This window comes from Hippichthys cyanospilos, chromosome 3 (assembly GCF_059441005.1).
Source record: "Hippichthys cyanospilos isolate Australia breed blue-spotted pipefish chromosome 3, RoL_Hcya_1.0, whole genome shotgun sequence".
In the NCBI taxonomy this organism is placed as follows: Eukaryota; Metazoa; Chordata; class Actinopteri; order Syngnathiformes; family Syngnathidae; genus Hippichthys; species Hippichthys cyanospilos.
In genome coordinates this window covers 10611968-10628625 of record NC_142371.1, presented here as the reverse complement: position 1 = coordinate 10628625, position 16658 = coordinate 10611968, and the positions used below count along the sequence as shown (strand labels likewise).

General features: G+C 39.9%; 1 protein-coding gene across 2 annotated transcripts; it reads left to right on the top strand.

The window, feature by feature from the left end:
- The first annotated feature begins 39 nt into the window (after window positions 1-39).
- Window positions 40-14521, top strand: faxcb (failed axon connections homolog, metaxin like GST domain containing b). Of its 2 annotated transcripts, XM_088411892.1 has the most exons (7): window positions 40-260; window positions 2227-2348; window positions 4586-4721; window positions 5828-6024; window positions 10650-10867; window positions 11425-11541; window positions 11661-14521. In XM_088411892.1, the coding sequence occupies exons 1-7, from the start codon at window positions 207-209 to the stop codon at window positions 11981-11983; spliced, it is 1167 nt and encodes a 388-aa protein (XP_088268018.1). In that variant the 5' UTR covers window positions 40-206; the 3' UTR covers window positions 11984-14521. The 2 variants fall into 2 exon arrangements, with proteins under 2 accessions (XP_088268018.1, XP_088268017.1); XM_088411891.1 differs by lacking the exon at window positions 40-260 and having other exon boundaries at window positions 1908-2348.
- Window positions 14522-16658: the final 2137 nt, after the last annotated feature.

Below are 16658 nucleotides of genomic sequence, written 5' to 3'. Positions count from 1 at the left end.
CGCGCCAGTTAGTTGTTGTCCTCTTGGCACACGGACGCAAATCACGGCGCGGCATTCCTAAAAGGTGATCTTGTAAGTGAGCTGGACACGTCGCCACCTGTTGACCTCCGATGTTGGAAGGCTCGAGGCGAAATCTTCTTTAAGTTAAGCAAGTTGTTCGCAGCCATCTGTAGGCATGCCCGGCCAGCCTCTTCCAACATCACGCGATGGTCGGCGGCTTCAGCATGAATTACATCCTCCACTTCCATGGTTGCGGCAGAGTGAGTACGATAGTACACTTTATTCTCGTAGTGGGACAAGGACTAAAATGTGTCGACCAGCAGAAGTTAAAGTGTTGTGCAACGAACGTTCCCTGCTTGCGCGATTACACTAGTCGGCACCCTTTCAGCGATTTCGTATCAACATTTAACAATAATTCACAGTATATGTATGTGAGTAAATCACAGTGAATTTATTGTGGGTACTTAAAGCGGGCCTGTAAACGGCACACGTAACGTTCGCGGTCAAAGCACTGCAAACTACAGTGTCGAACTAAAGTCATCTCACGAAAAGCTAATTTATTCACGATTCAGTTTCTCAAGTGTACACTTTTACTTCAGTTAGCATAGGTAGGCCGACCGTTAATATCGGTAGGCCAAATCATCCATCCGCGCTGCTGGTTTGAGCTGGGTCACCGCCGGGGCTCGTTAGGGCGGAGCGGCTCCTCCAACTCCACCAGACAATAGACCGGCTGTATTAAGTTGTCATCATTTGCTTCACTGCCGACCGGATCTCAACCAATGGTGTCAAATTAAAAGTAAGTTGCCTGCTACGTCAAATGCAGTCCATTTGTATCAATCATCCATTTTCTGCTGTAGAGCCAATGCAGATTTGAGTGAAATGATGATGACAGCCTGGACACCATTCAATTACAGATAACGACAACCTTTTCACACTCAACATCACACATTTACTGAATGATGAAGGAACCCCTACTGCCTGTTAATTATATCATGTTATATTCTACAACAATGGTAGGAAGTATTCTTTGTGGTCCTAATACTCTATTACTCTACTATTTGGAGAGAGTATTTTAGGTGCTGTTTTGAAAAGGTACCTGCTCTTTCTAGTTAATAGATGGGCAACTGATTTAATTATGTTTTCATTTATTTTATTTATGTGCGTGTGTGGGGGTGTTTTTTATTCACAATACTAAAAAGAAGATAGTTTTTAAGTGGTGTAATTGAATAATAGTATATTATTGTCAAAATTTGTCAAAAAGTTACAGTTTAAGTCATGCTGCAGCCAACATTTACAAGGGCAACTAGTTTTTGGAGACATTGCATCTGGTCATTTGTTGGGATGTCCTTGAGCAAGGCATGGGATACCAATGAGTATGATTGATTTAATTAAAAATCATAAAGTGTCCACTGAGCTGAATATGGAGGGTCCATAAAGGGACAATGTGTACAATTCAGACTGTTTTTCATTATGGACAGCAGGAGGTGGTTCATTTATCATTGTCCATAGCTACGGACATAACGACCTCCGGAGGATAACTTTCGCCTTCTGTTGCAGCCAGGTTTAATATCAATTAATGATAACTAGACTTACGATTATATTTAAAACATATTGTTGGTTGTTAAGAACACATTTATTTGCAAGTATTTGAAATTTATAATCATTACATTTATTCATTTTTAATGAAAAACTCTATAAATCTTACACATTGTCCCTTTAAATGGTTATACGCTTATACGGTTTGTAGATGTTTAACTTTTACAGTAACATGTTGGTGAAACAAACGTGAATGATTGACGACGAGGTTTTGTTTTGAAAAGCGGCATCCGGAAGTGATGCTGCCGAACCACCCGTTAGCTTTACGATGACAGACGCTTCAAAGGAAAGTGAACTCCGGGGGGGGTGGGGTGCGGAACATCACGATCTCGGGGAGGGCAAATCCAAGTGTTTTCCCCTTATAGTTTTGCGGAACTATATGAGCACCCGGTCGCCATCATGCCGTAGACCAGAGCGACTTGTACATGAAGCCTAGCAGGGGGCGCGGCGCCGAGGAAGAGGGCTGCTTGTGACAGACGGAGGGAAGGGAGGATGTACTGGGCTGCTGGCTTCGCCTCTTCCCGGCCGTGCGTGGTGGACCTCGGGCGGAATCACAGCCTCCCCCTCGGGCTGTGTGTGTCCGAGCAGCCGCAGTCGTTGTATGGATATATCATCGCCTTCCCTTTGCAGGACTATGGTGGCATCATGACGGCTCTGTGCTCGGACTCGTGGTGGAAGAAAACCCTCTACATCACCGGGGGGGCCCTCTTGGCCGCTGCGGCTTATTTACTGCACGAGCTGCTTGCCATCAGGTAGGCTGCCTCTGCTTTTCTGTCGCACGCGATGCGACGACCGACGCGGGATGTTTTGGTGTTTTGGATTACATAAGCGTTGCTTCCTGTCTTGTTACTGGCGGCTTCACCGTCTGCTTCCTTTTTTCCAAGGGCACGAATCAACGACTGGGGGGGCGGCGGGGGGGGCGGGGGGTATTTAAATATTATGGAAGTCACGCGTCTGCTCGTGTGCCAGCTCGCGTGCCCGCCCCGTCGGCACCTGAGCGTGACCAAAACGAAGCACTCCTCGGGCCGATCTCCAATGAACCCCTGCAGCAGCTCGCAAGCACTGCTACAGTACTCGGTGTCCCTCTAACTCTGTAATAGGATGTGATCGCTCATTGGCAAGCCAAACAGATTAATGGACTTCGTTTAGGATGGCGAGTGCGAGCCTGGCAATGGCTATGTCTATTTGTGGCCAGGATGTTACATGGAAGGAAATGCAGCCTGTGTAAACAAGGTTTCGGGGCCGCGTCCACCAGATTAATTGGAGTAACCTTGCATTTCGTCCACAAGCAGTGCCGCAGAATCACGTGCAGCCCACTGAGGTTGAAACCAGCCTACCAGCATCATCTGTTGGGGACATGTGATGTCATGTTGGTGGACTGCGGTTGTTGTTTTTGTTTTTAAAGTCATGAGACCTGTGTAGGGGCAAGGATGATTCGACGCCATATATTGCATGTGTGAACATGAACACTGCAAAATTTGTGGTTTGTGTGACTAGTCGAGGAACCGTTTCAGCACCACATGGCGTTGGACAGAGACGCAATAGCAGCTCAAAGTGAGAAGTGAATGGTCCAACCAGCAGATATTATTAGACCTGGTCGTAAGGACTTTGTGATTTTGGAGACCTCAGTTTCTGCCAGTATTATTGAACGTGGCTCATTCCTACTTGAATTTCCCTCCTGAAGAAATTAGATTGTGTCCACCAGTGCCTGTGATGCATGAGACCCAGATCTGAGGGTTTTTTTTCCCTAAAGTTAATGTTTTCATTGGGAGGATTTTTTTTCCGCTTTGACTGTTAGCCAAAAAAAAAAAAGAAATAACTGACTTCACAACACACTCTTTCAATCACTTGTCATCTGACCTTCACTATAGAATTATACATGGTGTAACTTACTACCACATGATTTAGAATTTCTGGTGTCTTAGGCCTACAGCCAACACATTGCAAAAAGTCATGGATGAGCTCAAAATTAGCATCGTTATCACAGCGTTTTAAGCCTTTAAGCAACTGATGTCAGAACACAAACAGTGAAGTAATATGTTGACGGACATTATAAAAATACTCACATGCTTCTTCTCATTTCGTCTTGCATATCTGTCTGTCTGTATTTGGGCCCTACCTATATGGATATTTTGTGGCTGATTACAGTATTTGGCAGAATACGAGTGACAATCAATCTATTATTCAAAATATACTTATAATGATTAACATTGTTTCTTTTTGGTCATTGGCACTCACAGCAATAGCAATATTATTGGCATGATAACATTTGACTGATTTAGTAGAAAAATCAATCCAAATTGTTTTTTGTTGTTGTTTTTTTCTTATGATGAAAAGATTCATTATCTTTGTCTCACGTTGTCGTGAACATTTCCTGAAAATGAGTGTGTTGTGGGACTGCAATGCCTCTCATTTTGTAAGATTTGATTATTTCAGTACAAGAGACTCTCTCTCTCTCTCTCTCTCTCTCTCTCTCTCTCTCTCTCTCTCTCTCTTTTGTTTATCTGATGTGACCACAAAACTAGATTAATATAAAATCAAGTGCATTTGAGTCACTAGTGGTATTCGTTGTGATACACTTGCCTGACTTGAGTGCATAAGAAGTGAGGTCAATTCCTTCAGTGGTCTCTATGGATTAATTATTGGATAAATTACTGGTCATATGTGCCCAATTTTTGTCTAACATTTGACTCCATGATACTAAATGTCCTGAGTGAGGTTAAACTGTAATTAAGAAATAAAATGGTCACTGTAACTGAAAAAGCCTCCCAACACACACAAAACGGAGTTTTTAAGCGCAGTATATGATGGCATCACCAGAGCGAGATGGGAAATGTCGAGCTATTCTTGAAAACACTAATGACTCAGTCAAGTATTGATTGTCTTACAGGCTTTGGTTTGATTTTACTTAATGGCTGACAGTATTATGTCATGCATGAGAGAACTATACGAACTCAATTTGACAACAACATTCTCACTGTATGTGCAGGAAGGAGCAGGAGATGGATTCTAAAGATGCCATCATCCTTCACCAGTTCTCCAGACCAAAGAATGGCGTTCCCAGCCTCTCACCTTTCTGCCTCAAAATAGAGACTTATCTGAGAATGGTGGATCTGCCCTATCAGGTAAGTGCAGGAAATCTTAATTACTCTTCCCTGGTTTAAAACAATTCTAAATATTGGTGGTGTGACCAAAAATTTTGATTTACACAAGGTTCTCATGTTCTATAATCTAGAATTGATATAAAATGTCCCAAAATTGTTTTATAAAAAAAGTTATCACATCAAATAATAAATGATGATCAATGCAATGGGCACTTTTGTTTTGAAGCTGGGCTTTGTAGCGATAGTTGCAACCAGCTAGCTTTACTCCTCCTCATGACTGTTTTTGTTGCCATCACATCTTTATCAACATCAACACACCACTATTAACTATACAATATCTAGGGCACAAGTCTCCAGCATTAGCACTAGCAGCTAACTACATGGTGCATTCAATGTAGTCAGACTCTTCAAACAGACAGAAATAAGGTCCATCTATGCATTAAACTTTTACAACTGCAAATATATAAACAATGTGGACTTTCTATTAATCTGTGAAAGTTGACAAATATGAAGAAGAATGATGAGGCTTCAAATACTTCAATTAGTTGGAAGTAGTTGAAAGTAAGTGTCCCATCAAGTCACTTAGCTTTACATTAATGAATCAAATGATTGTTTCATTCAAGAAATGTCTGATATAAAATCGACATGAGTGATGTGAACACAAATTTTGTTATTATTGCAAACCATCGTTAATGTACATGCAACACATTATCCTTACTTTTGTGAATCAGGGGTAAGATACGTAAATATAAATTCTTTGAACTTCAATATAGTCTTTTAAGTATTAACTGTAACCTTGTTTTGTAATTCTTCTATTCTGCTTGAACGTGATGCTCAGATAAAAAAAAAAAAAAACGCAACACAAACAAACTAAAAAAAAACAACCAGACACCCACTTTCCATTCTTGTGGTCTGTAAACTGTTTTGTGGGGGGAACAATACCGTACTTACCTTTGAATTCCAAACTTCATAAATGTTAAAAAAATGACATGTTAATGTGTCATTCTTTCTGGCAAAACAGACTGGGCTAGATCATGACAGTTCTTTGCTTCCTGCGACCCTTATGTGGGTACGCACTATAAAAAATCAGCGGATAGACTCTGACACGATGCTGCGTTTCTCCCTAGAACTATTTCGATGGGAAGCTTTCGCCACAAGGCAAGATGCCTTGGCTGGAATACAACTATGAGCAGGTCTCAGGGTCAGAGTTCATCGTGGACTTCCTGGAAGAGAAACTTGGAGTCAATCTCAACCACAATCTCACACCAGAGGAGAGAGCCATGTCTCGAGCTGTCACCAAAATGGTCGAAGAACATCTATACTGGTAAGATTTGGCATGGAGCTTTGCAACTTTGGAGAGTGCAGTACTTTTATCTGGTGATGTCATATAATAAATCAGCGGTCGCAAGTTCACAACATGAGGTACACCTGCACAAAAGAAGAAAAGAGGTTAGATCCAAGGTCAGTGGCTCCTAAGCATATTGATTCGTTTGAACGAACGCAACAAAACAAGATGAGGAATTGTGCAATGCTTACGGATTTACAGTTGCAGTCCAGTGGTGACTCACTCCGCCTTGTCTGGATGAGAAAGACGCTCACTTTCCGCCCTCAAGCTTGGAGTGTTTTTCCATTACTTAAGGCCTCCTTTGACTTGCACACACACACACACACACACACACACACAACTCAATATGTATTTGGCCCATGACATGCTGACATCATCTACCTATTTTATGTTGTGTACAGTAATGTTCAAAGTATGACTTTGTATCCACAAAGGTCAGCGACGTAACCCACATCCCACTTATCTTATTTTTCTTGCTTCCTCGGTCCACGCTGTGCCACGTTTAGACTTATATGCTCACCTCCTGGATGAATTATTTATGTCAGTGAAGGGCAGTGCACTGGCATGCATGCTGCTGTTTCTGAAGCAAGATTCAGGCTAGGAAGGCTGAACCATTATGGGAAAATATCAAATCCCCCCCCCCCCCCCCCCCCCCCCCCACACACACACACACACACACACACACACACACACACACATACCCACACATGTATTATAGTTGCTATTTAATGAGATTTGGTTTTTCAAAGTCCCCTTTCCATGTGTTCATGTTATATCAAACATAACCATTATTGTGCATCACGGTGACCATATCAGATTTAATACACATGGATGGTTCGGTTTTATAGGTTTAGCATTTGCTAAAATAAAGGCAAATGATGCGAATGATGAATTAATATCTATCTCCTGGCAAGGTTGGTATGTGTAAGCGGAAGTCATATTCCAACAATTAAGAAAACAGATCTGGGGTTTTTACCACTCCAACCGTTCATGTTTCATGAAACATTTGCATGTAAGCATGTGGAGTGCACTTCTTAACTACTGCACTTATGTAGAAAAAGTATCCATAAACGCTTATCATCTACATATACATATACATGAAAATAGTGCGGTCAAGTGATTAAATATATTTGATAGGATTTTTTTTCTGATGAATCGTCATTAATCACATTTTTCAAACACTATTTTCTCCAAAGATTGTAGGAGATACTTGAGTAAAATCTTGGAATCAACATTAAGGGCCCTAATTTGGTAGACTCGGTGTAAAAAAAAACAAAAAAAAAAAGGTGCACACCCTCACTTTGGTGCCAGCACAGGTCCACTCTGCCATGTTTATGGTAGTGTTTTTGCTCACAGAAAGTATACTGAGCTTGTTGGAAAAATGGGCGCATCTTAAATTTCATGTTACTGAAAAATAGAACAATGATACTCCAGACTACGACGTAGTGTTAACTCTTTGTTAACATAGCACTTAGTCTTAACAAGCGGTACAACGCAACCTGGAGCCGGGGTTGCCATCATGCCTTGGATAACAAACTATGGGTAATATTCAGTCTCAAAAAACACCCATACACCACAACGGCCATCTTGTGAGCCACATATTTTTTTTTGGCAAAAAAATAGACTACAGTTTAGACTACCCACTGCATGCCTCTTTGGCGGTCACCATATACCTGTACAACCCCATGTGTTGTATGAATCGATTTATTAAATGAGTTATAATAAAAATAAAATTATCATTATGATCAGTCCAAAAATGTTTTAATAAGTGCACTGTGCAGACACAGCTTTTGGAGGGTGAGCAAGATATACGCATGTTCGATCTCTGAATTACTGTAGAAATAAATTCATGAATTATAATAATGGATGAATGAATTGACAATCCTCATGAATTATTTTATGATATAATGTTTAGATTTATGCAAATCTATAACAATCTATTTGAACAAAACAATCTTTACAAATCAGTTAAATGAACAATAGCTATTTAATTTACATATTTAAATGATGATTGGATGGTTAGGTTTCACAGTGGTGGTTGCAAGGTGGTCTTCAAAGCAGGCACTCATCTCATGCAGTCATCATCCACAAAGAGATACAATTTTGTGAACGTGGGCCATTGTGTCACGCACGGACCTCCAGCAAGTCTACTTATACTTAGCAGTGTCAAACTCGGCGAGCGCTTTCCATGGACGGATCGGCTGGACTTGGCTGGTCCAATAATGGCGCGTAGCGGTGTAAGCTCGTTACAGCCAGTTCTATCATGTTCAAAGTTTAGCAAACTATCAAAAGAGAGAAAAGTCCACCCCAAGTGCACATTTAGGCTGCGCAATATCCCTGACTCGCGCCTGAGCAACAAAATGCTGTCAAGGAACTTTTTAATGTAAAACGACAAAAACGTCCATATTTTTTTGTGTTTATGCCTGTGACTCTCCTAAAAGTGTGGTTGCAAAGTTAAAGTTAGAGTAGAATCAAATATTACCGAGCATATGCTTTTTATTTTAAGCATGTGCTCGATATTATTTGATTCTACTCTAACTTTAATGCAAATGCTTTATTTTAAACTAATTTAGTAATAATTTACTAATAAACTAGTTTACCGGTAGTTTAAACTTATCTCAAAAGTTAATATTTAAACTGGGAGCCCTAATAAAAAGATATATCCTACCTGCCAACCATAATGGAGCATTTTTTTTCTGCCTTTACGATTAGTAAAAAAAAAAAAAAAATGCATCTACTGCATATGATCACAATTGAAATTTGTTTAATTGTTCATACTTACTAGGACAAGCCTGTACGTAATCTTTAGTCCAATACTGAAATTCGTTTAATTGTTCATACATACTAGGGCAAGCCTGTACATAATCTTTAGTCCAATACCATCAACATACTTGACCATCAATGCATTAGAAAGGCTGAAACACACCTCTTTTAGCATGCTTAATTTTTTAAATACAATAATAAATCTGTGCATGTGATTGTTTAATGTGTTTGGTTTCAGTGTTTGAACAGTTCAGAAAAAAAATAAAAAAATAAGCCAACTTATTATTCATTTGTTTTGGGTGTTGTAACCAAAATCCTTTTTTACAGAATTTCCAGATTTCTTTCAGTTGAATCCCTCTGATTCAATATTTTCCTTTTAATTCATCTGAAAATATTTCTACTCTGAAAGTGGCAACAATTGCTTATCACAGGGTGTAATCTTTATTTTTGTTTCTCTTAGTTTTGGAACAGGAATATGCTAAATCTATTTGAGTGATTTTCACAAATCTTTGTGGAGTGATAGAATAGGAAAATGATGATGTCTTTGAAACTGTGGAGGCCTTTTGAATAACATAAAGGAGTAGAAAAAAAACCCTCACTGTCCCTTTTAATATTTTGGTCCTCTTGACTTGTACTCATTGGCCCTTTCATTCCTGTCAAGAACAACATACACTTTGGGGACCAAAGATTTTAAACAGAAAGTTGGTTTTTCTGCCCTTGTTATCACCAGGCCCAGCTTTAAAGCAAGCCAGATGCTTTTATCGGATTTGGATCAAGGAAGCTAAAGACAACAAACACAATTTTGCAGTCTCATCAAGGCTATCTTGACTTACAGAATGATGCCGCCGTACTACAGTCTATTGTATGTCTAGCCTCACAGTTGCATTAATCTAAAAGGTCAGTCTCTAATCTGTTTATCCAAAGACTGTGAGGATGTATTGTGTAAATTTATAAAGGTTTAATCTTGTTAGTGTCTGCACGCAGGTGCGCTGTCAAGGATTTTGGGGCACCGTGAAAAAAAAAAACCTTTCACTTCGACCCCTCTGTAGAAAATAGTATTTTCTATTCTTCTTGTCAGTCACGGAGAACACTTCACCTCACAGCGTCCCCGTCACTTCAGCATGTAAATTGCAAGTAAGCGCTAAAAGTTACCAATATACCCAGCGTTAGTTTGCCAAATGGACTGGCACTTTTATTGTCTTGATTTGCTGTGGTGAAGGTAAAGCTACGGATTATTGATTATTGTGGCCATACTGCAATTTATCGTGACAAATGCTGTCATTCCAAAATTTCTTCTCCTAACAAGATGATAGATATCTGCAAGCGGAGTTGATAGGCAGATGAAGCAGTGCTCTTTTATTGATTAGTTTGAGGGTGGTTCTTGACAGAACGCAAAGATCTGTTCACAAGGTGCAAATGATTTAAATCCAAGAAGTAAATGCAGCTCATTGTCACATTAAATGATTGTGTCAAATGAGGGAAGGCCCTCAGCGAACAATGCTCATTGTTTTGTGATTTGCTGCTGTGTTGTCATTTACGTAGCTTTCAGTTCGAATGCATCTCCACTAGAGGGTGACAGTGAGGCGCATGAAATGCTAAGCACGTGAGAAAAAAATAAATGAGAGGAAATAACAAGTAAAATACAGTCAGGCATTGGCCTTAGATTATTAGTTGCTCTAATGTGAATGATGCTTTTAGTGTGAAAACTAGTTTCAGAACTGATTTGACTTGTGGCAGCACTGTGAACCTGTAAAAAATAATCAAGCAAAGGATTAAAATAAATAAATACATAAAAACTTTAATCTTTAAAAACTTTAAATGTGTATTCATGGTTCTTCCAGGACGATTGCCTACTGTCAGTGGGTGGACAACTTAGAGGAAACCCAGAAGCTCCTGGCAATGAGTGGCCCTCTTAGTGACACTCTAAAATGGCTGCTGAGCCGCCTGAACGGCAGCATGGTACGCAGGGAGATGTACGGCCATGGCATCGGTCGCTTCTCCAAAGAAGAAGTCTATGCCTTGATGGAGAAGGACATGAGGACACTGGCCACGCTGCTGGGTAAGATGGACAATTTTCCTTTTTTGTCAAATGCAGGTAAGGGTTATGATTTTGAAAAAGCAATCTTGTTTTGATAAGAGCCAAGTACATGGTGCAAGTGGACAAAGAGAAGCTGCAGTTGACTCACACACTCGGCTTAAATAATGTAAAAATACATAGTTGTACACATGTTGTACATATTTTGGTCAATGATTTTTTAATTTATTTTCAAGAAATAATCCTATTGGTCAGTCCCCAAACGTCTGAAGTATTGAAAATCGGTTGCAAATTTTTTTATTTTATTTTATTTTATTTTTTAATTTTTTTTATTTTTTATTTTTATTTTTCATGATAGTTTGTGTATGTGAAACACAAAAAAAAATTCCATTTGAGTACACCAACTATGAAGTGACTATTAAAGCTTACCATCTTGTGTCATGAATATACAGAGCCAGTGCTGATATATTACAAACAGTCTTAATGCAGAACCCTATATAATGATCTGTAATCCCTAAAGTACTTGTTTGCGATCTCTTGCCTTGAGACTTAAAATAGAATTGTGTCTTGTGCACGTTTAGGAGATAAGAAATACTTTATGGGCGCCAAGATATCCACATTAGATGCCACAGTGTTTGGACATCTTGCTCAGGCCATGTGGACTCTTCCTGGTACGCGGCCAGAACAACTTATTAAAGGTTTGTACCATCCAAAAAAAAAAAATCACTGCTAAATATCAATCCATGAACATACTCATCTGTGCTTTGAAAACTTCTTAAGCCCAGATTGAACTCCAGCTTTCTTGCTGCCCTCATAGGGGAACTGATCAATTTAGCCATGTTCTGCGAGCGGATGCGAAGGAGGTTCTGGCCCGAATGGTTCGTGGAGGTGGAGGACCTTTATTATGACGGAGACAGCGAGAGCAGCGGCGGCACGGCGTCGCCCACTGGTCTGCTGGACTTCGGGCTCTTCTCCAGGACTGACACTCTGGACGATAGCGAAGCCGGCAGCCACTCTGCCGGCCACACGCACACACACACGCCCAACTCTGACCACTCGCTATTCGACTCGGATGTGGGCACGGGGTCGGACTACGAAACCCAGCTCAAGGAGGATGCGATGCCCGACCTGGAGGTTTGATGTGACGATGGCTGAAAGGCGGAGGCTGACCGGAGAGCGGAACAGCTGTCACCACAGCCTGCCGAGTGCACAAACAACAGAATCGTTGTTCCGACGCTCGTCTTGAATGCCCAACATGTTACAGCTTCCCTTGTGGACAGAGTGGGTTTTGAAATGCACAGTGACAAAACTGAATCTCTACATTTTACATGTTACCGTCCGGTTTGTCCGTTCCCCAAAATGTCCCAATTGTCACGGTGGCATTTTGTCTCTGCCTTATTTGAGTGGTCATGTGATAACGGAAGAAGGTGTTGTGAGGTTAGCAACAAGTAAACAGCTCCAGTTGGTGCAGGTATAGTGTTCGTTTTACCAGTTGTCTTAAATTCATTCCAACAAATGGGAGACTGATCATCTAGTGAAAATAAGCAGCTGTTACGCCGCAGCTATTTTAGCACGGAGATGACATTTTATCATGCAATACGTATTTGTTTAGCTTTTATATATGGAAAGACTACAAATCACATGGATATGCATGTCTACATTGAACATCAATCGGGATGGAACTCCTTTACTCGCTGATTGAATAGAAATTTATTGATCCGCATTTCTGTGCCTGTTAATTTTATTTTTTTGTTTTGTTTTGTTTTGTTTATTTTCTGCTTTGTTCATTTGCACACGAATGAAACGGGGGGTTGTAGTTAATAAACGTGACCACCAGGTGGCAATAGCACCTAGCCACGAATACCTGCAAACATAAGTGGATGGTGGTTTCCTTTTAGATAATAGTCATACTCAATGTTCGTACTACTTGCGTACTACTTAAGTGCAGCTAAAGTTAAGCCCGAGTGCTTGGATCAAACACACGGTTGAAAGTTTGCGCTTTAGTTCACCAGTGCCACTTTATTTTTCTTTATAAAAGAGATTTTGTGTTAAATACATATATATTTTTATTATTCTTTACTTCTCTTAAAAGAGACATTATTTTTTGCACTCGTGAAAACTTATTTTCACCTTATTTTAATGTGTCTGAAAGCTTGGGGTGTAGGATTCTATTTGAGTTGAGAAAGACTAAACAAATAGGTCATTTATAACCTTGCTCTATGAATATTTTCACAGTGAAGGTACTGTGCTAATAAAAGCTGTTCAGTGTGGATGAGAATGTTACAGGATGTGTGAATGTCATCAACTGACCAGTTGATGGAAAAAGTCTTCATTGGATGCAATCAAGATATCAAATTACCTGGTGTGAAAGAATTGAAAAACCTTAAACGTTAGGCAAATTTCAATTATTTGTGACATCAATGAAATATACAATTTTGTATGTTTGGGTAAAATAATTGTAAACCCTCCAGTCATTGAAGTACATTACATGTTGGACTTTTACAAAGTTGTTCATGTATTTCATTGTCCTTGTATGTCATTATAATATTACAATATCAATAATGATTGTGATTAACTAATTGAGTGGGTGAAATCACATGATTTCAGTTCCTGATGAGACATGCTGATAAAATATTAATTGCCAGATAATCTTTTTATTTTTCAGCAGGTTTTGATGGGTGGAGATGCTTCCCAAACGGTTCGAATCGTCACTCATTGTGCTGCTTCCCTGTTTACCTCCCGTTAGCTGCACAGGTGTCAAACTCAAGGCCAGAGGGCAAATTCTGTGCTGTGATATCATGTTATGTGGCTCGGGAAATCAAATCAAGCATGTCATCATCCAAATATGCTTGCCAAAATCTCGAGCAATATTTCAAATTGTCATATGCAATGGCTTATAAAGTTGCAGGTTTCCCAGCATTTTCTTGTGACAAACCCTTTTTTACCATAATTTAGCAATAGATGAACAGTTATTCTTAACATCTAATTTCAAACTAGTTATCCATGAAAATTATTTGAATACTGACTGTGCATGTACGTTAATAAAGTAAGGAGGCGAGCAAGCATGTATGTGGTTTCACAGTCGTAACAGCCTCACACAGAAAACCATAACTACAAAAATGAGTTTGACACCTCTCTGCTAAAGGGAACTAAAAGCTTGTCGGGTTAAAAAATGGACAAATTTAGCAGTAACGCATGTTGATGCCAATTACTGCCCAGGTATGCCTCTTAGAAGTTTAGTTAAAGTTTTTCTCTGGTTTATGCACTTGTAGAAATTATTTAATTTTATCTTGGCCTTGTAACTTCATTGAAGTTGGACTGAGGGAAATGATTCAACCTGGATGGAAAGCTCTGTACATGGTGACAAATTTCCTGAGATTAGAACTAGTTCAAGTGTTGGACAGACTGAAAAAAGGCAAATGTAAACCACCTCCATCATGTTGTCCTGTAGTTTGTCCCCTTGGAACTCTTTCCTTAAATTGGACTGCTTTCTACCAAACCATATAAGAAGTAAATGTCTCAGCTCATGTCATCTCTGCTGGTTTAATGTAAATAGTGTACGTGTGACAAAGTGTATCATGATGTATGTAGAGCAGACTGATCGATCACACTGTGGCTGTGTAGTCATAAAATGGGTCGACAGGCTTATTTCAATAAAAAGCGTTGACAATTTTAAAAGTCTTCTTTTTTCCATTTACTTTTTAATGCCTTGAGGGTTAAGCTATGAGTGGTTGTATATCTTAAGTGCATACGTGGACAACTTACATTTTTTTGCTGGTCTAACATTCATCAGTGCCCTTTACCCCTTACGTCTTTGTCAGTTCACCATTTTTTTCACGCTGAAATCACGTTGTAATCATCAGTCAATTGGCAACTCCCGTCGCCCCGCCAACTTTCACTCCCCCCCCGACAGTCACCAACTTCCGTCGACAACCCCCTGTTAAGGAAATCATATACAGTATTAGGTTGTTATCATTATGTGTTTATTTCACGTCTAGAATAGCATTCATTTATTCTAGAGCTATCTATCAATGCTGTCCTAGTTCATCTCGCCCCAGTCCTTAGATAAAGCTGTTGATGCAGGAAAGTGTGAACTGAAACCTCGGCCCAGCTGTTGGCGGCGCCCGGCTAGCGCTTTTTGTTATGTCTTGTAATGTGCAATGCTTTGCTGAATGAATATAAAAAGTAGGCGGGGATGGCTGGGCTCCGATGGCTCTGGCGAACATGAGAGTGAGAGCCAAGCCCTCCCTTTGTTGGTTTGAATAGTTGGTTTGGTCTGAGTTACTATTTTGCTGCTTAGCAGCCGGGCATGTCTTAGTCTGCTTTCATAGATTTCTCTGACAAATACACCATCATATTGCTCAAAGTGCATCTAAGACGAGAATGCAATTGGCAATCGTGTCCACTGGATTGCATTATCATGCTTTACTAGATACGTCTAAACTTGTCTTAATGTCATCTGTCACATACACTACAAGTAAAACAGTACTGCTGAGCTTGAATTTACTAATGAATTTATTTATTAGGGAATTAAAAACGTCTATCTTGCATTTCCTAGCCTAATGTAAATCAGAAAAAAACATGCACATTTGATGTGCAGCCATTGGTTACTTGAAAGAGTGATCTCCTTGCAGTGGAAACACATCCCAGAATGCTCAGCAAGCAATTTGTTTTAAATGTAAAATATATTGGAAAAAAAAATCTCTTAATTATAGACATTAATTTTGTAGGCGAGATTGTGTACAGAATGCATTTTGGTTCATGAAACAAAGACTAGGAAAGGTAGCAACTACAAATAAATCTCCAATAAAGTCAGGTATGTTATAGCTGTGAATGACAAGTAGTGAATTGATCCAACTCAGTATAATCACTCATTTCTCCACTGCTTAGTGGTGATGCAAAATGACTTTGTCAAATTGACTGCAGGGTAATTGCAATTTTTCCACCAAAGATTCAGCAAGTCAGTTGATTTATATTGTATTTCAGTAAGCAAAAAGGAACGTGGCGGACTGACGGTCATCTGACGTAATGTCTATCCCAATGATGACAACGACGGCTGAAAATTGCACTTCCGACATTTTTAATTCACGTGTCTGGAGCATTCCCGTCATTCATCGGTCTGTCAGCAAAATGGGAGTCCGAAAAGTGACGAAGTGATGGACAGTCCATCAGTTCCAACGAAATGCCCACCTCTGCTTATGTCACGACGTGTCATGACATGTAAATCTTACCATGTCTACCTATTCATGCAAGCTGCATATATGCGAGAAACCTGTGCTCCTACGCATCAGGTTTCTCAGCCAATGACGTGACAGCAAGATTGGATGAAGTTCTAGGATAAAAGAGACACTTTGTTAGGCAGAGAACTGTTATTGCTTGGTAATGTAACCTGTAGGAGCGTCTGAAAATACTGTTACTTTAAAGTTGGGCTAAAGTTGTCGATTTGGGGTGGAGGGTATACGGTAGGTATAAGAGGGCAGATGTCGTAAATGTGCCAGCTCAGTTTAACAATTGTCCATCATTAAAAGGAAAGAAAAAAATGAAAAATGATATTGTACTACAAAATGGAAAGTTGAAAGGTGTCTTGGATGAAAACAAAAAGAGTTGAAAGGTTCAGAGAAATAGCAGATGGTGGGGACAAGAAGAGGCCAGACAAGTGGCAAGAAGTTACAGAGGAGGTGGACAGGAACATAGGGAGTTGTGGGAGCAGTGAGAAGAGGGCTCAGACTGACAGAGGAGGGTGTGAAAGAGAGGTTAAAAAAAAAAAAGCAAAGGAAAATCAAAATGAAAGGGAGGCGGCGCTTGGGCAGGAAGC